Source organism: Lepisosteus platostomus, chromosome 5 (assembly GCF_059453375.1).
Source record: "Lepisosteus platostomus isolate fLepPlt1 chromosome 5, fLepPlt1.hap1, whole genome shotgun sequence".
Classification (NCBI taxonomy): domain Eukaryota; kingdom Metazoa; phylum Chordata; class Actinopteri; order Semionotiformes; family Lepisosteidae; genus Lepisosteus; species Lepisosteus platostomus.
Genome location: NC_142615.1, coordinates 20,279,662 through 20,298,938, shown reverse-complemented (window position 1 = coordinate 20,298,938; position 19,277 = coordinate 20,279,662). Strand labels below are relative to the sequence as shown.

Below are 19,277 nucleotides of genomic sequence, written 5' to 3'. Positions count from 1 at the left end.
GGGCTTTTCCACGGTCTGTGTGAGGAGGGGCGGGTGTGTCCAGTAGCTTATCGAGCGGAAGCCTGGGGCGGCGGAGAGCTGTGATCGTGCAGACCTTGAGGTGTCACCTCTTTGTCTGCTTTCCCGCCCCCCCTCCGCCCAAGCTCTGCTCCAAAGTAGCCCGGCAACCCCTCACACCTGCACGTGTCACAACCTAAGGTGCGGTCATGAGACACCCATGGGGTGTCGTTCTGTTCTTGCTAATTGTTTCCTGCCCGTCGCAGGCAGGAGTCCATGCGAGGAAGATGCGCTGGACAGAGCTCAGAGGGCGCAGCTGGGTGGCTTTCCTTCTGAGTGACGTTCCTGCAACACTCTCCCGCTACTCTTGGTGCGCTCATGCCACAACACAGGAAGGCTGGAGCAGGTGGCTGTGGGCTTTGTGCACTGCCGAAATAGCTCAGTTGGGAGAGCGTTAGACTGAAGATCTAAAGGTCCCTGGTTCGATCCCGGGTTTCGGCGTTTTGTTTCATCGCGCCCTTTGTTCCTCTCTCCAGCGCCACCTGCCTAAAGTGACGCGTCCCTTTCTCAGCCCGAAACGCAAGCGAGACACCAGCAGCAGTCCCTACAGGTTTCCGTAGTATAGCGGCTATCACGTTCGCCTAACACGCGAAAGGTTCCCGGTTCGAGACCGGGCGACAACAGCCTCGTTTTGCACGCTCCTGTACTTCACAGAGGTCTTGAGCGACCGGTCATTTGTTCCCAATGTATTTCCGGTGCCTTCGTGCACTCTTGTACCAAACGCACGTTCCTTCTGTACGCGGAGCCGATCATTTGCAATTGGGCTGTGCCGACAGACCAGGTCGAGCTCTGTCGGCTCAAAAGCAGCGCAGGACCTGCAAGAACAACAGAAAGATTAGCATCCAGCGGGGGCCTCTTAGTGAGCCCAAGAGCTCATCAAGAATCGGCTCCAGCAACAGGGCTGGGCGCATTGTTCCATTCTCCGCCCACTCTCGGTGTAAACAAGTCCCTCCTGGTCTCTGCTTGAAATGCACTTTCCTGCGTTTGCTTTGGTGTAACTGGCTTCCCCTGCATGGGCGAATGTGAAGAAGATCCTTAGTAAGTCATTGAAGAAAACCGAGAAGAGGTCGGAGTGGCCTCTGTCGTTCATCAACGATCCAGTCAGGCAGTACTCCTCTGTAAAGCGCCGTTCGTTCACGTCGATTGGCTTTTTTTGCCTTCATTCGTGCGAGTAGTAAAAGCAGACGCCCCTATTCTGCTGTGACCCGGATTCGAACCGGGGTTGTTGCGGCCACAACGCAAAGTACTGACCACTATACGATCACAGCGAGTTACCGAGACACACGCGGCAGGGCGGAAAGGGCTGTGCTCTCTTCGTGTGACATAATTCGGAAAAGTCCTGACGTTGCATTTCAACTGAGCCCCAGTATACATCGACCCTTCGACACTCTGAGTGACAACTCTCTTGCGTGTTTTCTCATATTTATGTAGTTTGCTTGCATGATGCCGGGAACAGCATGGTTGTTCGCTGCCATATTGTCTAGCGGTTAGGGTTCCTGGTTTTCACCCAGGCGGTTCGACTCGGTTTTGCCTCCTGCTTTCCAAAAGATCAGCACCGTGTACGAAAGAGCCGCATTAAAACTACTCGAACGTGCGAGAAGAGGGGGCGCTTGTTTCCAACCGAAACTTCTCGCGTGTGAGACGAGCTGATCATCGCTGTGGGAGGGTTACTCTGGTAGACAGGGCTGACCTTCGGCAATAGGATTTATAGTCTCCAAGATGATATTTGCACTTTCTGGAGAGGCGATTTTCTCCACTTCAGTAGCCCGATTTCGTCGATTGCGTGGAGAGGGCTGTAGAATGTGGCGCCGCCTTTCCTGCTCCGTCCATGACAGGCGTGCTGGTCTCTGGAGAGAGAGCACGGTCCATCAGCGCACTCCAATAAAGGCACTGGAAGCAGCTGAATCGCATTGGCGAAGCTCAGCGCTGGGCCGCTGGGCACGTCTTACCACCGTTTCCGTAGTGTAGTGCTTATCACGTTCGCCTCACACGCGAAAGGTCCACCGGAGTAAAGTTAGCTTGAAGTTCGAAAACGATTTTGGCACGCCTGTAGCGTTTACACGAAACCTCTTAGAATCGCGAGAATACTTGCTTTGTGTATAAAATACATTGTGAATGCTTTCTCAGCCTTTACTTTTTCGTTTATATGACATTTTTTTGACCAATCACGAATATTATTTTTTCCATATCTTCGCAACGGAAGCACAGAACGCCTTCAAACCAAATACATTTTAAAGACCACGACATGTGGATATTTCCACAGCCTCTACATCAAAGTATCAGTGAGCTAATTATCTTTTTTTAAACCTCCGGTTTTTCATCGATGCGTAATTACGCACTAACTGGAACCTGGGGGACCGCTGTATACACAAGATCACAACGCGAGAAATACTGTTCAATACGGCTTCATGCGAAAAACCCGTATATGACTATAGGCAACAGAATAGTGCAGTCTCCAATTACTCAGACTGTAAGCACGCGAATAAAGCTTTGTCTGAATTCTGAAACCCTTTCTTTACGTCCTGTTTTCATTCAGGTAAGGGTCAACTATATGCACAATACTACTGACAGCAGGAAGATTAAAATATTCTTTACTCAGCAGCTTATTAAAAACAGCTCCCATGATGTTCAAACCGATTTTTTACACAGAACACTGACACAGCTTTGCGTTCTGAATCTCTTTTTCTCGTGCGTTTATTTAATGTGGCACAATGCACTGGGATAGGGGTATTCTGTTCACAAACCAATAGCATTTAAACCACAGCACCCACAATGCTGCAAGTAAGTGTTTTGCACACTAAGCAGAGAGCGATGTCTTCCTCGTTAGTATAGTGGCGAGTATCCCCACCTGTCACGCGGGAGACCGGGTTACATCAGGACGTGCATTGAAGTGAAAGCAGGATGCGCTGCGACATCCACTGTGCAGATCCCGCCACACTAAGAGGTGAGTGGGTCTTTTCGATCACAGCGCTAGGCGAATCCCCAAACAGTGTGCGTGGCAACAAACGAAACAGGCCTGTTTCAGCCCGGTTTCGATCCGGGGAAATCGGGCCCAGTAGTGGCGGGATCTGTACAGTGCATGTCGCAGCGCTTCAATGTGCTTCCTGATGTCCTACCCCGAGAACAGAAAAGACAGCATCCACAGCAACAACAGCTCAGGTCTCTGCACAGGAGCTAAGCTGCCCCCATCTCCTCTGCTCTGCGGCTCCTGCGGAGTGGAGTCCTGCCTGGAGCCGTGTTTGCAGGCGGCAGCTCCCCCCCCCCTGTCTGTGGGTCGTGTCCAAGAGCTCCTGGGAGGAAGAGAGAGCCCTCCCACTCGGGGGCTTTTCCACGGTCTGTGTGAGGAGGGGCGGGTGTGTCCAGTAGCTTATCGAGCGGAAGCCTGGGGCGTCGGAGAGCTGTGATCGTGCAGACCTTGAGGTGTCACCTCTTTGTCTGCTTTCCCGCCCCCCCTCCGCCCAAGCTCTGCTCCAAAGTAGCCCGGCAACCCCTCACACCTGCACGTGTCACAACCTAAGGTGCGGTCATGAGACACCCATGGGGTGTCGTTCTGTTCTTGCTAATTGTTTCCTGCCCGTCGCAGGCAGGAGTCCATGCAAGGAAGATGCGCTGGACAGAGCTCAGAGGGCGCACCTGGGTGGCTTTCCTTCTGAGTGACGTTCCTGCAACACTCTCCCGCTCCTCTTGGTGCGCTCATGCCGCAACACAGGAAGGCTGGAGCAGGTGGGTGTGGAGAGTGTTAGACTGAAGATTTAAAGGTCCCTGGTTCGATCCCGGGTTTCAGCGTTTTGTTTCATGGAGCCCTCTGTTCCTCTCTGCAGCACCCCCTTCCTAAAGTGACGCTTCCCTTTCTCGTTTCAGCGTTTTGTTTCATGGAGCCCTCTGTTCCTCTCTGCAGCACCCCCTTCCTAAAGTGACGCTGAAACCTGAAAAGTTCCCGGTTCGAGACTGGGCGGAAACAGCATCGTTTTGCACGCTCCTGTACTTCACAGAGGTCTTGAGCGACCGGTCATTTGTTGCCAATGTATTTCCGGTGCCTTCATGCACTCTTGTACCAAACGCACGTTCCTTCTGTACACGGAGCAGATCATTCGCAATTGGGCTGTGCCGACAGACCAGGAGGAGCTCTGTCGGCTCAAAAGCAGCGCAGGACCTGCAAGAACAACAGAAAGATTAGCATCCAGTGGGGGCCTCTTAGTGAGCCCAAGAGCTCATCAAGAATCGGCTCCAGCAACAGGGCTGGGCGCATTGTTCCATTCTCCGCCCACTCTCGGTGTAAACAAGTCCCTCCTGGTCTCTGCTTGAAATGCACTTTCATGCGTTTGCTTTGGTGTACCTGGCTTCCCCTGCATGGTCGAATGTGAAGAAGATCCTTAGTAAGTCATTGAAGAAAACCGAGAAGAGGTCGGAGTGGCCTCTGTTGTTCATCAACGATCCAGTCAGGCAGTACTCCTCTGTAAAGTGCCGTTCGTTCACATCGATTGGCTTTTTTTTTGCCTTAATTAGTGCAAGTAGTAAAAGCAGAAACCCCTTTAGCCTGTCAGCACCCGGAGTTTTCCCCTTCTGAAGCTCTCCATAGCCTCTCAGCTCTTCTACTGTCAAATCCCCCTCAAGTACTTCCCTATCTTCTTCACTCAAAACATTTTCTAGCTTTGAGGTAAAAAAATGAATTTCTTCATCCTTTACCTCTGTAGAGTTGTACAGTCTTGAGTAGAAGTGTCACGCCCTCTGCAGCCAGAGGGCGGTATTCTCTGTCCTGTCCCTAGTTTCTGGTCTGCTGTCCTTCCTGTCCCTCTCTTTCCCTTGGGCTAAATATTTCAGGGTCTTGCACTCTGTCCTCGCTCAGCACTGACGTTCGGATGTCCTGAGACCCGCCTAGCACCAGGGCGCACAGGTTTCTATACGGCATTCCTGAACTCTTTGCACTAATGAGCCTGGGCCTTTTTCCCGTCTCGCCGCTACGCATATGGGTCTTTTTCCGCCCTCCTGCTCCCCACGGTTAGTCCCCTTGGACGTCCGTGACAAGAAGGCCTCGATGCAGGAGAGGATAGCACTCAGCTCTGTACTCTCTCTTCCCTCCTCATCAACTACACTTTCCATGACAGACTTGGAGCCTACCACTTTCCTGAAAAAGAAGCAAGTACACTTCTCATTTTCTTCCGAGAACTGCACTCAGCTTCTTAACAGCACTCCTCGACTACTTTCTTCCGCTATGCTCCGGATGTCCTTTTTTAAAAGGGTGATATCCTCGAGCACATCCAAGCCACTGTCTCGTGTAGAGACGCTGCAGCTGCCTCTGTTTCCTGGCTAGCACTCCTCTCCGTCTGGCAGCAGCCTTCCTTCCCTCAGCCATGAAAAAGGCCCTTGTCCTCACCTTCACCTCCTCCCACCACTCTCCTACTGACCCGTACAGACACTGCAAGGACAGCCACTGTGATAGTTTCTCCTTGTAGCGGGATACTACCCCCTCGTTCTCTAGCAGCTTTGTGTTGAGTTTCCAGAGGCCTGGGCCAAAGACAGTCCCGCCCTGGAGTTCCACTCTACACCCTAAAGCCTGATGATCTGAGAAGAAGACAGGCTGAAGAGCGACCCCAAAAACTTTCACTCTCTCTGAGACAAAGCAATAGTCAATTCTGGAGCTGCTATTCCTCCCTGACCATGTATATCCTGCTGTTGTGGGATATATACATCTATATGTGTCTGAGAGTTTAAAGTCTTGAACTAAGTTTTGCAGGGCCAGTGAGCTGGAATCCAATTTTATCGGGCTTTTGGCTAAGATCAAGTTCAAGTGGCATGCCCGTAGTTCCTGTCTTTCCAAAGTTCTAGAAGGTGATCGAAGATCCTGAAGAGTGCTTGAGCTGGTATCGCCCTAGGTTGAGACTAGGGGGTTAAGGCCAAGCAGCAGCTGAGCTGGGTGGGATCCGGCAGCAACGTTCTCTCTCTCTGCTCTCTCCTCTCCCCTTCCCCTTTCTCTTGCTCCGCCTCCTTGGCCTCTTGGCTGGGAGTAGGTACTCGTGGCCTGCCCCCGGTGCTTGCTTTCTTCCTCGAGACTCGGAAGCGCTATACGCTCCCTCTCCCTCTCTCTCTCTCTGCCTCCTTGGCCTCTTGGCTGGGAATAGATACTCGTGGCCTGCCCGTGGTGCTTACTTTCTTCCTCGAGACTCGGAAGCACTATCCGCTCCCTCTCTCTCTCCTCCTGCGCCTGCACCTAGCTGGGCTTTGCCCACAAGGGCAAAGGCCAGGGCTCCCTTGCTGCTCCTTTAGGAGGGCAGCTAAACCCTCCTCTCCACAGGACCTTGCTCTCTCTCTTTCTCTCCTTTTTTCTTTTTTCTCCTTTCCAGATGGCAGACAAGAAGACACTGATCCGGTTCCACTGGACTAAGAAAACAGAGACGATGCCAACTGTGAAATCCTTTTTCATTACCTTCCTGAGAAGGATCCTGCAGTTGGTGGCCGGAGATCTCTACTGCCTGCAAGACAACAAGGCAGAGAGATGCATGGAGGCCTACATGGCCACGGACGCCTCATATGAAAAGGCAACGAAAATGATCAGAGAAAAAGGTAAGCATCCCGGTTTCTCTGATTTCAGGCCTGAGCCTATGAGGAAGACAAACCAGAGGACCATCACAGTCCTCACATACAACCCTTACGTACCAATGGAACTGGTAACACCTCCCCCGCAGAGAACCGAAACTGCCGAGGCCACACCCCCAGCCGCACCAGTGCCACAAGATGGCCGCCAGGACGACGGACAAAATGGCTGACCGGAGGAAGGGCCCTCATAACTCCCAGCAAGAAGGGAAAGAGAAAGCGGGAGAAGAGATGCAGGGCAGATCCACCTTCGGAAGGACAAAAGAAAAGAGTGGTAAGGGAGAACCGTTTCCTCGTCCTAGAGGAAACGGAACTTTCTTCCCCCGAGGCCCAGGAACAACCGGAGGAGGCAGCCCAGGAAAAGGAAACCCTCCCCTCCGAGGCCCAAAGATGACAGGAAGTGACAGCCCAGGAAACAGAACCCCCCTCCCCCGAGTCCCATGGACAACAGGAGGAGGCATCCCAGGAAGAGGTAACCCCCTCCCCCGAGGCCCAGGGACAACAGGAAGAGGCAGCCCAGGAAGTCGGAACCCCCTCCCCCGATGCCCAGGAACAACAGAAAGAGGCAGACCAGGAAGTGGAGCCCCCCTCCCCCAAGGCCCAGGAGCAACTGGAGGTCCCCGAAACTCCTGGAGAAAGGGAAGAAAAAAGCCTTCCCGAAGCGGTGGCGGAGAATTTCCTCGAGGAAGATGAGGATTACTTTGAAGCCGCCCTGGAGCCGGGACTGATGGTAGGGCTGGACCTGTCCAGCATGTTTACCTTTCAGTCCCCAGCGAGACCTGGAGGGAGCCCAGCATATTCCCCCCAGCACCCAAGGAGAGGAGTTACATCTAGGCTAAACAGTGCCCAGATGTAGACTCCCAAGTTTTCCACTGTAAGCACAAAGAGAGGAGGTTCAACTTTCACTTGTTTAATCATGATTGTGAAACTTATCTTTCTAACAACTAACGTGAGAGGGCTAAGAGACCCGGTGAAAAGACGGGGAGGCTTTCATGATCTGGCCTCAAAGTCTTTCTCAGTTTGTTTCTTACAGGAGGTCCACCTGAAGGATGAAAGCGACAAGCTGACATTCTCCAGGGAATGGACGAAGGGAGAATCATGCTGGAGCGTAGGAGGGGTCCACTCTTCCGGAGTGGGAATCCTCCTTGGAAACCCAGAAATGACGCTGGTTTCCTCCTTCTCGGTGGTGCAGGGCCGGATCCTGGTCGCAGACATCGACTGGAGGGGGCAGAAGTTGAGAGCAATTAACGTCTATGCTCCGACGGAACCCTCTATCCGGAAGGAAGTGTTTGCTGACCTGGCCAGCTGCTGCACCACCAACAGACAGGTGGTGCTTGGCGGGGACTTCAACGTCGACCGGGAGAAGGGGAGCGATGCTAGCTCGGCAGAGCTGGAGTCGCTACTCAAGCAGTTCTCCCTGGTAGACGGTTTCAGACGGTGCCGCCCTAACGACGCCAGAACGACATGGAAAAACTCCCGGGGAGTGTGCAGCCGCCTGGACTACATCTTTCTGCACACGACCTGCTCCCTGGAGTCGGCGACGGTGTCCCCGGAGTGGTATTCCAGCCACGAGCGCTTGACGGTGATGGCTAACACCAACCTGCCGGCATTCAGTCGTGGGTACTGGAAGCTGAACCGGGAGATACTGGAGGAAGACGACTTCAAGGCACTGTTCCGTAAAGACTACACAAGCTGGGTCGATCTGAGAAACGGCTACAGCTCCATGGTGGAATGGTGGGAGTCGGTGAAGGACAGGACCCGAACCCTGGCGCAAATGTACTGCAGATGGAAGGCGGCCAGGGAGAGGAAGGAAGCTACACGACTCCAGAGACAACTAGAGGAGGAGTACAGCTCGGCTAACGGGGGAGGAGCCTTCAATTCAGCCCGGGCACGGGACCTGAAGGAGAGGCTCCGCAAACTCAATCAGGTCCGAGGAGCCCAGAAAAAGAGGGTGATCCACGGCCTGAGACGAGGAGATGGAGAGGAAGTGCTGGACGAGAGCGACAAGGTAGAAGCGGCCACCGCTTTCTACACGGAGCTCTTTTCAGAAAAGCAGACGGAGGTGGAGGCAGGCGATGCTTTTCTGGAGGAGCTGAAGGCACGACTACCGGAGGAGGTGAGGGAGGACTTGGAGGGTCCGATCGCGGCCGAGGAGCTGAAGGCGGCGCTCTTGTCCATGGAGAATAGCAAGGTGCCGGGGCCGGATGGACTCCCAAAGGAACTCTACACCTGCTTCTGGGACACCCTGGCGGCAGATCTGGTGGAAGTGGCGCAGGAGATCTTCCGCCGGGGGAGACACCATGAGGGAGGGCATCATCTACCTGCTCTTCAAGAGCCCTTAGCAGAGACGGTGAGACGGGACCCTGTCATCGACGGCCTGGAGATACCGGGAGGCGCGGGGGAAACCCTGAAGATCTCCCAGTTCGCTGACGACATGATGCTGATCCTGAGGTCGGACAGGGGGTTGAGGAGGGCCCTGCAGGTCATGGAGCAATACTCCAGAGCCTCGGGGTCGAAACTCAACCGCCGAAAGAGAAAACTGAAGTTCTTCGGGCCCTGGAAGCACAGGACGACAGCGCCGGAGGGTCTCAAGCTCTGCACGGAGCCCCTCAAAATACTGGGGGTTTCCTTCCAGAGCCAGGACAACGAGACCAACAACTGGACCAAGAGGATCGCCAAGGTGAACGCGAAGCTGGGTCTGTGGAAAACGCGGTAGCTGTCCTACACAGGGAAAGTGATGGTGTTGAAAGCAGACATCCTGCTGGCTTTGGTTTACCTGGCGGTGGTGTACCCGCTGCCGGCCAGACTCAGACGAGCGCTGCAAGGGATGATCTTCGGCTTTGTCTGGGGCGGCAAGTACGAGTACATCACGAGAAACCGGATGTGTCAGCTGGTCGAGGAAGGGGGTCGAGATGTCCCACATTTCCCCCTGAAACTCGACTGCATCTTCTACTGCAACCGCTGTCGGGCGCTGCGGGAGCCCATCGGACCTCAGGAGGAGGACGAAGCGCCTAGTCGCCAAATGGGGCTTCCCCACGGCGAGGGAGCGCTGGAAAGGACTTTGGGCCCTATACAGGGATTAAAGGACAATAGCGAGTGGTAGGTTTGGAGGGACTCTCTTAATTGCGCAAATCCGCCTCCCCTTGCAAAGATTGATAACGGACAATCAATCTCCGTTACGCCGTTGTTTTTTATTACATGGAGTGTTAATATGTGTGAGATGTTCCTTTTGAGATGTTTTTTTTGCGGAATAAAGTATATTTTGTAGAACAAAAAAAATCTTATGACATGGTTTACAAGTTATCTGTTGAACTACATTCTAATAGGTGTGGTCACAGTCCAGGTCATTTGTTTACATTTTTGTTTCTGCAGCAACTGTTAGATGAAATGTGCTAATATGTAACCTAACTCCAGTGTGAATAACTAGAAGAGGGGAGCAGCTCCATTCCAGACCAAGGGAGCTTTGAGATTGGCTGGGCCAGATCTCTCATTTGCATATCTGATTTGGAAATACAACACTAAACCCCCTTCTTGCATGGATTTAACTTGCACCCAAGAGTCCCCTACTGTGTATTGCTACTTATTTTTTTATGATAAGTGGTGATTACCAGTTGACAGGTTTTATTTGTTGAATTATAAATGGTTTTGTATTATCATCCTGAATGGCCTGTACTCAAGGTTTGGTAGGGAATGTGTTTTCATTTCATTTACCAAATGGAATTTTTGCTCTTTTAGTATTTGTCTAGAAGGCTTTCAGAAGTCAGGAAGCCCATTTATTTGGTGAAAAAAGATTCTGTATTAATATTAATATTTCTCATACAACATAAATAGGGTCTTTTATGAATAAAAAGATCTTGCACTTGGAAATCTTGATAAAGCTGTGTGCTTCCATACACTCAAGCAGTTTTGATTCCTAATATTTGACCTTAGGTGTGGGAACGGGTCTTTTTTGCAATTTGATTTCCAATTGATCAGCACAGTATAGAAAATAGACCCATAAAGCAACCTCAGCAGTGACAAATGTCACTGGGTCAATTGGGTTTATACGTCAGGGTACGGTAGTGAAGCTCCTCTCCTGTTTAGCCTCCGAAGCCGTACAGGGTCCGGCCCTGGCGCTTCAGCGCGTACACCACGTCCATGGCGGTGACAGTCTTCCTCTTGGCTTGCTCGGTGTAGGTGACGGCGTCACGGATGACGTTCTCCAGGAACACCTTCAGCACCCCGTGGGTCTCCTCGTAGATCAGCCCGGAGATCCGCTTCACTCCCCCACGGCGAGCCAGGCGGCGGATGGCGGGCTTGGTGATTCCCTGGATGTTGTCACGGAGAACCTTATGGTGACGCTTAGCGCCTCCTTTCCCGAGTCCCTTTCCGCCTTTGCCTCTTCCAGACATCTTCTAGTTATCAGCTGTGAACACGACACACACTGCTCATCTTTGATGTATAATAGACATCTTTCTTTGATGTCTATTATACATCAAAGAAAGATTTTTATAGGTGTAGAAACTAGTAAATAAAGCCAATGATTTGTTTTAGAAATGTATTCTTAAAATATACAATTATTCACACCTTAACAATATGTAGTTCAAAGTATACATTATATACAATATTGTATTCAAATGTCTAATCATTATAAAAAACACAACTAGTAAACTTCAGTTACAAATTCTAGTAACATGGCAATATATATATATATTAATGACAAACACAAACTAATTACATGAACACGCTAATATTTAACTCAAAACCACATTTCGATTCAAATATAAATTTTTAAAATTTACAACTTCTTTATTTCCACGAAAATATTATTAATGTAGCACAAACGCTACTTTCTAATAAAGACAGAAAGAAACTGTTTGTTTTGTGTCTACTGGTGATCCTCCTCTCGATACTAATGAAATGTTTAATATGATCCCTCGAGAAAAAAAAGGAATCAATTTCCACCTGGAATGATTGATGCCCCATCAAACATTTTGTAATATCCCTGGAAGTTTATACTGTAGAATCCTGGTTCGTGGCTTAAATTCAAGGTAAATTAGGAACGAGTTAAGGAACTCGGAAACGAGACTAAGGAAACGAGTTGGAAACTTGATGTCGAAGTGGGATTTAAATCACCCATTTCACATTTTACTTCATTGGGCAGTATGTGCCAGAGAGCAATGCCACAGCATCCCTTTGATAGCTCAGTTGGTAGAGCGGAGAACTGTAGTGGGGTCAACAGGGAATCCTTAGGTCGCTGGTTCGATTCCGGCTCGAAGGAAGGTGCTTTTCATGTAATTTAATCAAAGAGTTAAAAAAGCGAATCTTTTTTATTCAGACATTGATCAAAAGCTCAATAATCGACTAAGCAAAGGCTCCTGTTCCGAATTCAGCCCACGTCTGATTGTCTTGTTTTGGCCAAGATCTGATCTTTGAATTAAGGGACTACACTGTCTGCTTTGTAATTCAAAAATACATACAAATGTCAAGTTTTTTGTAGATATAAAGGTGTTCTCTGTTTTCAAAGGATAGTTACTTAATTGGCATAATGATTTGGTATTGATTTTGTATCGTTGTATTATAAAGTTTGTGCTTTCTGTGTTTTTATCATATTGTGAACTTATTTTTTAAACAAATGCTTACAAAGGCAAACACGGCACACATCTGTTTATACCAGCGGTGAATTGTACATTTTTATTAAGTACAAGCTACTGTGCACTTCTGGGAGTATAACAGGTTCGATATAAAGTGGCAAAAATATAAAAGGGGAAAATACCCCAGACTGCATGTAAAGCCCTCGTTGTGACTGTTTTAGATAAAATGGCGTACTGTGCACGAAATGTTGCAGAAACACAATCTGATATTTTGATACAGGTAGGCCAGCGCTTCCAAAGCACAAAAATTCGTATTCTATATTCTGGTCGCTTGCAGATTAGAATGGCATATGTTTAGCAATAATATTATTTATGGTACCTGAAAGTTTCAGGTTGTTGCACAAAGCTAAGGTATGCGTATACGTGATCTGACAACTGGAATCAATTTCCTGTCGTTAAACTCTGTTTATTTTTAAGTTGAGGCCCAGGATCCAAATCTTCAGTTCTGATTTTTTAAAGTGATATCTTTCCTTCCTGTCGTGGAAGTCACACGATGTGAGCAATTGTTTTTTTTACGTTGCGATCCAAAGAGCCTCAGACGCACAGTCTAACAGTAACCAAACCAGAATGGATTCTGCTGGGAGCCGGGCTGAGCTCATTCTCACTCCCTGTGCTGAAAACAGAATTAGCTCTTCCCCGAACATCGTCTACAGATCACTTGTGCGCTTTTAACCTTCTCGCAGCTACGGGCGAGACTGACGCTCATGATATGAAGGCACCCGCTGGAACACATTCTCTAACTCTCACAATCGCGACAGACTTCGCTTTTTTTAAAAAAAGTAGATATAGCCCTGAAAAAAGCATTAGCTTTATCAGTTTTTACATTAATCTATTTTGAATCAAAGTTTGATTTTTTTTATTGCATTTTACATTATAATAATAATAATTATCATCATCATCATTATTGCTTACACTTATATAGCGCTGTTCTGGATACTCCACTCAATGCGCTTTACAGGTAATGGGGACTCCCCTCCACCACCACCATTCTCCTGAATGATCACAGGACCTCGGTTTTACGTCTCAGCCGAAGGACGGCACCTGTTTACAGTTTAGTGTCCCCGTCATTGTACTGGGGTATTAGGACCCGCATGGACCGCAGGGTATGCACCCAGCGACAGAAACCAGACGTGTGTCGGGCTCGGCTGTGAGCAGGACAATGACGTCACGGGGAAAAAGTAGAGGAAATCAAAACGGTTCTATAAAAGACCTGTGTCAGCTGTTGGTTTGCAGTCTGGACTCTAAATCCTCCGATCCGATTTTAAATCTCTCTAATACCTGAGCGGCTTCTTCCGAGTATTTATTCGTATACTTATTAGTAGTATGAAGGATGTGACAAATTTATGATTTCTTGGAACAAAATGGTTTTAATTTGCATTCGAAATGAAGCGGAATTTTAGCGCGACACACAAACCCTTTGTCTTTTTTAGATAGTGATTTTTAAACAGATATAAATGTAGAAAACGTGTTTTATTTTAGCACTACAATAGCAGGGTCAGTGGCGTAATGAATAACGCGTCAGGACTTCCATCAGAAAATTATACTGTAGGTTGGACTGCCGTCTGGCTTGTTTCGTTTATACCACTTACATTCTTTTATATAAATGAACTCCACCTGAAAGCTATAGAACACACTTTAGGTAAGTTGTCTGCAGCCTCATGCGAATTTCAACAACTTACCCAAAACACTGTACTGTCTGGAGTTCAGCTCCAGCTCTGAACTCAATTGCAATGAAAAACCATGCGTAACAAAACTGGAGAACAGCTGAACTTGTGCTCAGTTCGGTGATGAGGGTTCAGAACTGTCCTTGTTGTAATTAGCACGAACTGCACAGGCTCTGAATCAGACCATGTCAATTAGTCTGATCAGTGTAGGACATGTTAATGTAGAATTATTAATAGGCTTATTAGTTAGTTAGTTAGTTCAGGTTTACCCACCTGAACTAATGTAGAATTATTACTTGGTCTGTCTCTTGTTTGTATATAAATGAATGTCTCTGACAACTTAATGTTAGTTTTACGATGTAGGTCAGGCGTTGACATATGCACGAGTATACGAAATGTCTCACTCCTGATTCAACTCATGTTCTATAGGAGATTGGCGATTCCTCCTGTTTCTCGTACAACCATATCAGAACAGAAGACTGTGTCACCCAGCTGTGATTCAAGATCGACTCGCATCTTTATCCCTTTTTTGTTCGTGATCATTATTTTCTTTAGTTATGATCAATATTGAACTTTTTCTAAATGAAATGACAATAATCAAACATGCTGGCAGATTTTTGAAAAGTATTCGGAATTGACAGGGTGCCCCTTTGGAACAGTCGTCAGAAAATGTGAGAAAATGAAAGTTATGTAAGCTCTCACACAAAGCATTGAAGATTGGAATCTGAGTGTAAAAAAGCTACCCGTCTCCCAATGATAGGCAGGGATACACACCATGACTCAAATAGACTCAGCGAACTTTAACACCTATGATATTACGAGTGCTTTGCACGTGTCGAATTTCAAGAAGGAACTACTACAACAGTTGTGGATATAATTCATTACCACCGGCAAAGTCCAATACCGGCAACTTCTGAAAAAATAATGTTCACTCATGGAATTTGGTCTTTGAACGGCTGGCGGGAAAATTCATTTATACTCCTGTTGCACCCTCAGCTGAAACATGTTAAAATAACAACGCAGATTTGTTGGAGAACCTGACAAGAATTATTGGGTTAGCACTGTATGTATTCTGGTATATTTACTTTAATTTTAATATAAATGAAAACATGCATGCTGTATAATCTATTGTAATTTTAAAATATGTTAGCTGAGGATGCGAGGGGGGCTATTATACCTTGTGAAACACGCAAGGAACTGTAAAAAAGGCTGGTATTTGAAAAAAATTGGCGATCACAAGAAAACCACAATTTATGTGGTATTATCATCAATATCCTTCAAAATCTATGTTCAAATGAAGGATTTAAAGAAACTATGAAAAAAGCAACAGTAATAGCAGAGGATTTTGATTTTTGCTCTTCAAGTCAGTAGATCGACGTAGAGTTGCGCCCCTACAAACAGCACAAAGGATGAAACCCACCTCTTTCGTTATTGCTATGTTTGTGCCAGTGAAAGTAGCATTTGTGCTATTGAAAGCATCTCGGAAGATAAAGTTGCAGTCACTTCCACATGTCATGATATCATCGGACGACAAGAGCTGAAGCCCCCCAGTCCAAGCCAGGAATGTGAGGAAGACAGACATGGAGGAAGGTAGTGTGGCCGAGTGGTCTAAGGCGCTGGATTTAGGCTCCAGTCTCTCTGGGGGCGTGGGTTTGAATCCCACCGCTGCCAAATGTTAGTGTTTTAAGACCTGCAATACGACCAGTAAAAGTGCTTTTTGTTAGGCTGCAGGAGGTGTTTAGAGATAGACTTTCTAAAAGACAGGCTAAACATCAAGGCAGAAAAAATATTTTGTTTTCTCAACAAAAATTCTCTTTGGCATGTTCAGCTTTATGTAGGGAACAACATCTGCCAAGATCACTTTTGAGGCAGTGCACATGATAGTGTACCGGCAAGTACAGTACATTCAATATTGGCTGTGGTGGTGAGCTGCTTTTGTCTGTGAAACTTTTAATTCTTCACGCCGAATCGTTGGCAGGGGTAATAGCTTATCTTTGAACAGAGCGCTCCATCAGAAATACTTTGTTCGTGCTCAAAAGAGATCAGAGGATTAACTTCATGAATTCACATAGCATACCTTACAGGAAAGATTTAAAAGGGGAATTGATTGTGCTACCTGATGTTGTTCCTGTGGTTTCTTTGGATACAAAGGTGAATGTTCTTTGATGTTCTGCTAGAGTATCCACTGGGTGGGTTTTATCGATTAGCTCAGATAGGTCATCAGTGCTCCGTCTCCGGAAAATAATCAGCACTGTTTTTTCCTGTGCTGTCTTTTAAAACATATAAGATCACGAGTTTACAGATTTCTCCAAATAACAACTATACATTTTAACCCAGCGGTTAGCATTCCTTCAATCCAATAGTTTTACTCTAGGTTAAAAGCAGCGCAATATACAGAGAGATGATATTCAAATATTTCAACGTTCTGTTGGATTACCTGTATGGAGATATCGCTCAGAATTCCTAATATGATTTTGAGTTCAGTTTTGCTTTACTACTTTCAGAGTCTTATATTGACCTTGAAGCAGAGAAGTGACATAATCACAAATAGTCTTATTAATATTTCAGTTAAATCTTTTTTTCTGTAGTAACATCAGTTGATATTAATATTAGTCCTGATTTATAATTTTTTGTCATGGTTGATCTTAAATAATTTTGTAATTAGTTTCAGTTTTGAAAAATCATGCAGAGAAGCTACCAAAACTGGTATAGTTCATATAATGATTAATGCAATAGCAGCATTTTGGGTTGAAAACAAAAAGTATATCTTGGTATGAATCCTAACACTTCATAGGTAGCGTTCTAGGACTTCTCGCTTCAGATAAAGTTGTCAATACATCATAGATTTCTACTCAATCAATATCAGCAGTGTTATCACTACCGAACGCTAAATATAGATCCTGGCAATACTTCGTGAGATCTTCGTAAGAAAATCCCAAATACTACGGAAGGAATCAAATTTATATGTTTCTTTTGATCGAGAAGATGATCATTATGAGACTCAAAACATGCCTGTCTTTTCTTTTTTCGAGGACAAATGGATTATTGAGGTGTAAAGATGGGTTCAAAACCAAAATCACCTGCTATCGCTGCTGTTTCTTCAAATCCTTCAACTGATCATCGATATCGAGGAATAATATATAGTTTCTTCAAATCCTTCAACTGATCATCGACATAGAGAAATAATATTATACAATTGTGGTTTTCTGTTAATTGCCAATTTGACTGTAATTACATCTTCGTTTACAGATGTCTTGCATGTATCACAAGGTATAATAGTCGTCGTGCGTCCTCAGTTAAAATGTACGACAAAAGTACAACATTTATGGTTACATCCATATTAAAATGAAGGTAAATATACCAAGATATTAAAATACAATTGTACAGTCCTAACTTAATAATGCCTGTGAAGTTTTCCAACAAATCCGAACTGTAATTTTGAAATATTATAGCTGAGAATGAAAAGAGAGTACAAAGATCAAATTCAATGAGTGAAAATGCACCAGTAGTTCTCTAAACTGAGTTTCTTCCCTGAAATGACTTGCTTGCGAAGCACCAAGCAGCCTTGAACGGATCGCGGAAATCAAATATACAGTACAGATGGATTCAGAGTGTGCTTTCCAACTTTTGTGCAACAATTACCTTTGATAGGGTGGAGTTGTCTTCACAATCTGGGTTAAATAAAAAGGAGTGACGTCAGTGTTAAACAGCTTTCCTTCTTGGAGAACAACGGTTGTGTTCCATATTTCTAATTATTTTGGTTTCAAGATCGCAATTTAGTGTGAAACATAAAAGCTAGCTGGATAAGCTTTATTAATTTCCCTCATGGGATCAATAAAGTATCTACAGCAGTGGTTCTCAAACTTTTTGGACCAAGTACCACCCCTAATCCAACCAAAGCATCCAAGTACCACCTACAAGTCATCATCTCATAGGAACCCCAGAAATAAATATTATAATAATGAACTTTATTTGATATAGCGCCTTTAAAGGTGGCTTCTCAAAGTATTTTACAGAAAAAAAACATTAACAACAACTAATAAAAAAGCACCATTTCAGTGAGAGGGGTGAGCCTATTTAGTTGAGCAAAGGAGATGTGAATTAATTTTTCGAGCCTTGATACAATTCACAACAGAGTCTAACAGATATTAAATCGTCAGGCATTTTCTTGACGGCAAAGGTCTCGCGGTGGATGTTGTAATGCGTACATTAATTTCTGGAGCAACCTCTCTAATTCGTGCAACTGCACCGTTATGTCGGCTTGTCATTGCTCTAGCACTGTCTGTACAAACTCAGACGCATTTTATCAAGTCGAGGCCATTCTCTTCGAAAAATTCATTCAGAAGCTGAAATATGTGCTCTCCTGTAGTTCCTGTTGGTAGCGGTTTACAGAACAGAAAGTCTTCATGGGACATACCCTCAAACTCGTATCTAACGTAAACGAGCAAATTGGCCAAATCGACTACAGACTCATCTAATTGCAGTGAAAAACATCTGCTCATCTTAACGCGCTCTATCAGTGTACTTTTGATATAATCCTTCATTTCAATAATTCTATGAAAGACTGTGTCTTTCAGGGGGAGGGGGGCAGCAGGTCGAGCTGTTTAGCAGCTTTTTCTCCACACATAATACGTGTCAGCTCTTTTGCCAACGGTAAATAAGGTTCTTCAAAAATAGTGTAGCTTACCTGCTTTAGCAATCCGCAAGCTTGCATTTTTCCGCGTTTCTGTTTTTATTTCCGTATTTAAAGTTTTTATTTCATGCGCATGGAAGCGAAACACAGAGACGCTTGGTGTATTTTTCTCAAATTCGAACAGTTCTTAAATATTTTTCTGTTATCACTCTTTCGTGTGCTCACAAGATTGCCTGCGTTCGTAGCACGTATTTCTATGCATTCCTGTGTTTACAATGTTGGCATTGTTCCAAAATCACGCACATTCTCCTTTCTCCCTATTTGCTGGAGATACAATAGCTTTTTTTAAATACAATTGGTCACTTGCATCCGTAGCACGCATTCCTATAGAGTGGTATAGAATTACAGAGTATCTCTTGTGTCCACTGAAGTATTAGCATGCACTGTATCGTAGTACGTAGGCTGCGTATTCGACACGTATTAAAATACAAAATATGAAAACCCGTCCCGATTTTTCAGTGCACACTACACAGTTCCAGGGTCATTTGGCGTACCACCTGGTGGCACTCCACGTACCACTGCCGGTACGCGTACCACAGTTTGAGAACCACTGATCTACAGTATCTATAAATCTCTTACACGTCATTTACAATGGCTTTTCAACTAATAGCCCGTGCAGGGATCAAACCCTAGCTATTG

The 19,277-nt window shown here is 46.2% G+C and overlaps 1 protein-coding gene and 5 non-coding genes across 6 annotated transcripts; 4 read left to right on the top strand and 2 right to left on the bottom strand.

Moving 5' to 3' along the window:
• Positions 1-425: 425 nt before the first annotated feature.
• trnaf-gaa (transfer RNA phenylalanine (anticodon GAA)) lies at positions 426-498 on the top strand. The gene has a single exon. It is a non-coding gene; the product is annotated as a tRNA-Phe (tRNA).
• A 755-nt stretch (positions 499-1,253) lies between these two features.
• On the bottom strand, positions 1,254-1,325 carry trnah-gug (transfer RNA histidin (anticodon GUG)). Its single transcript has one exon. It is a non-coding gene; the product is annotated as a tRNA-His (tRNA).
• A 9,038-nt stretch (positions 1,326-10,363) lies between these two features.
• Positions 10,364-10,421, top strand: LOC148664646 (U7 small nuclear RNA). Its single transcript, XR_015938996.1, has one exon. It is a non-coding gene; the product is annotated as a U7 small nuclear RNA (small nuclear RNA).
• A 306-nt stretch (positions 10,422-10,727) lies between these two features.
• On the bottom strand, positions 10,728-11,040 carry LOC148664645 (histone H4-like). The gene has a single exon (XM_088631552.1). The coding sequence runs from the start codon at positions 11,037-11,039 to the stop codon at positions 10,728-10,730; it is 312 nt and encodes a 103-aa protein (XP_088487678.1). The 5' UTR covers position 11,040.
• A 780-nt stretch (positions 11,041-11,820) lies between these two features.
• Positions 11,821-11,908, top strand: trnay-gua (transfer RNA tyrosine (anticodon GUA)). Its single transcript is given in 2 exon segments — positions 11,821-11,857; positions 11,873-11,908. It is a non-coding gene; the product is annotated as a tRNA-Tyr (tRNA).
• Positions 11,909-15,534: 3,626 nt separating this feature from the next.
• On the top strand, positions 15,535-15,616 carry trnal-uag (transfer RNA leucine (anticodon UAG)). Its single transcript has one exon. It is a non-coding gene; the product is annotated as a tRNA-Leu (tRNA).
• Positions 15,617-19,277: the final 3,661 nt, after the last annotated feature.

Bases quoted from the DNA above. Each gene is read 5' to 3' on its own strand.
- LOC148664645 (XM_088631552.1), bottom strand. From the start codon at position 11,039: ATGTCTGGAAGAGGCAAAGGCGGAAAGGGACTCGGGAAAGGAGGCGCT.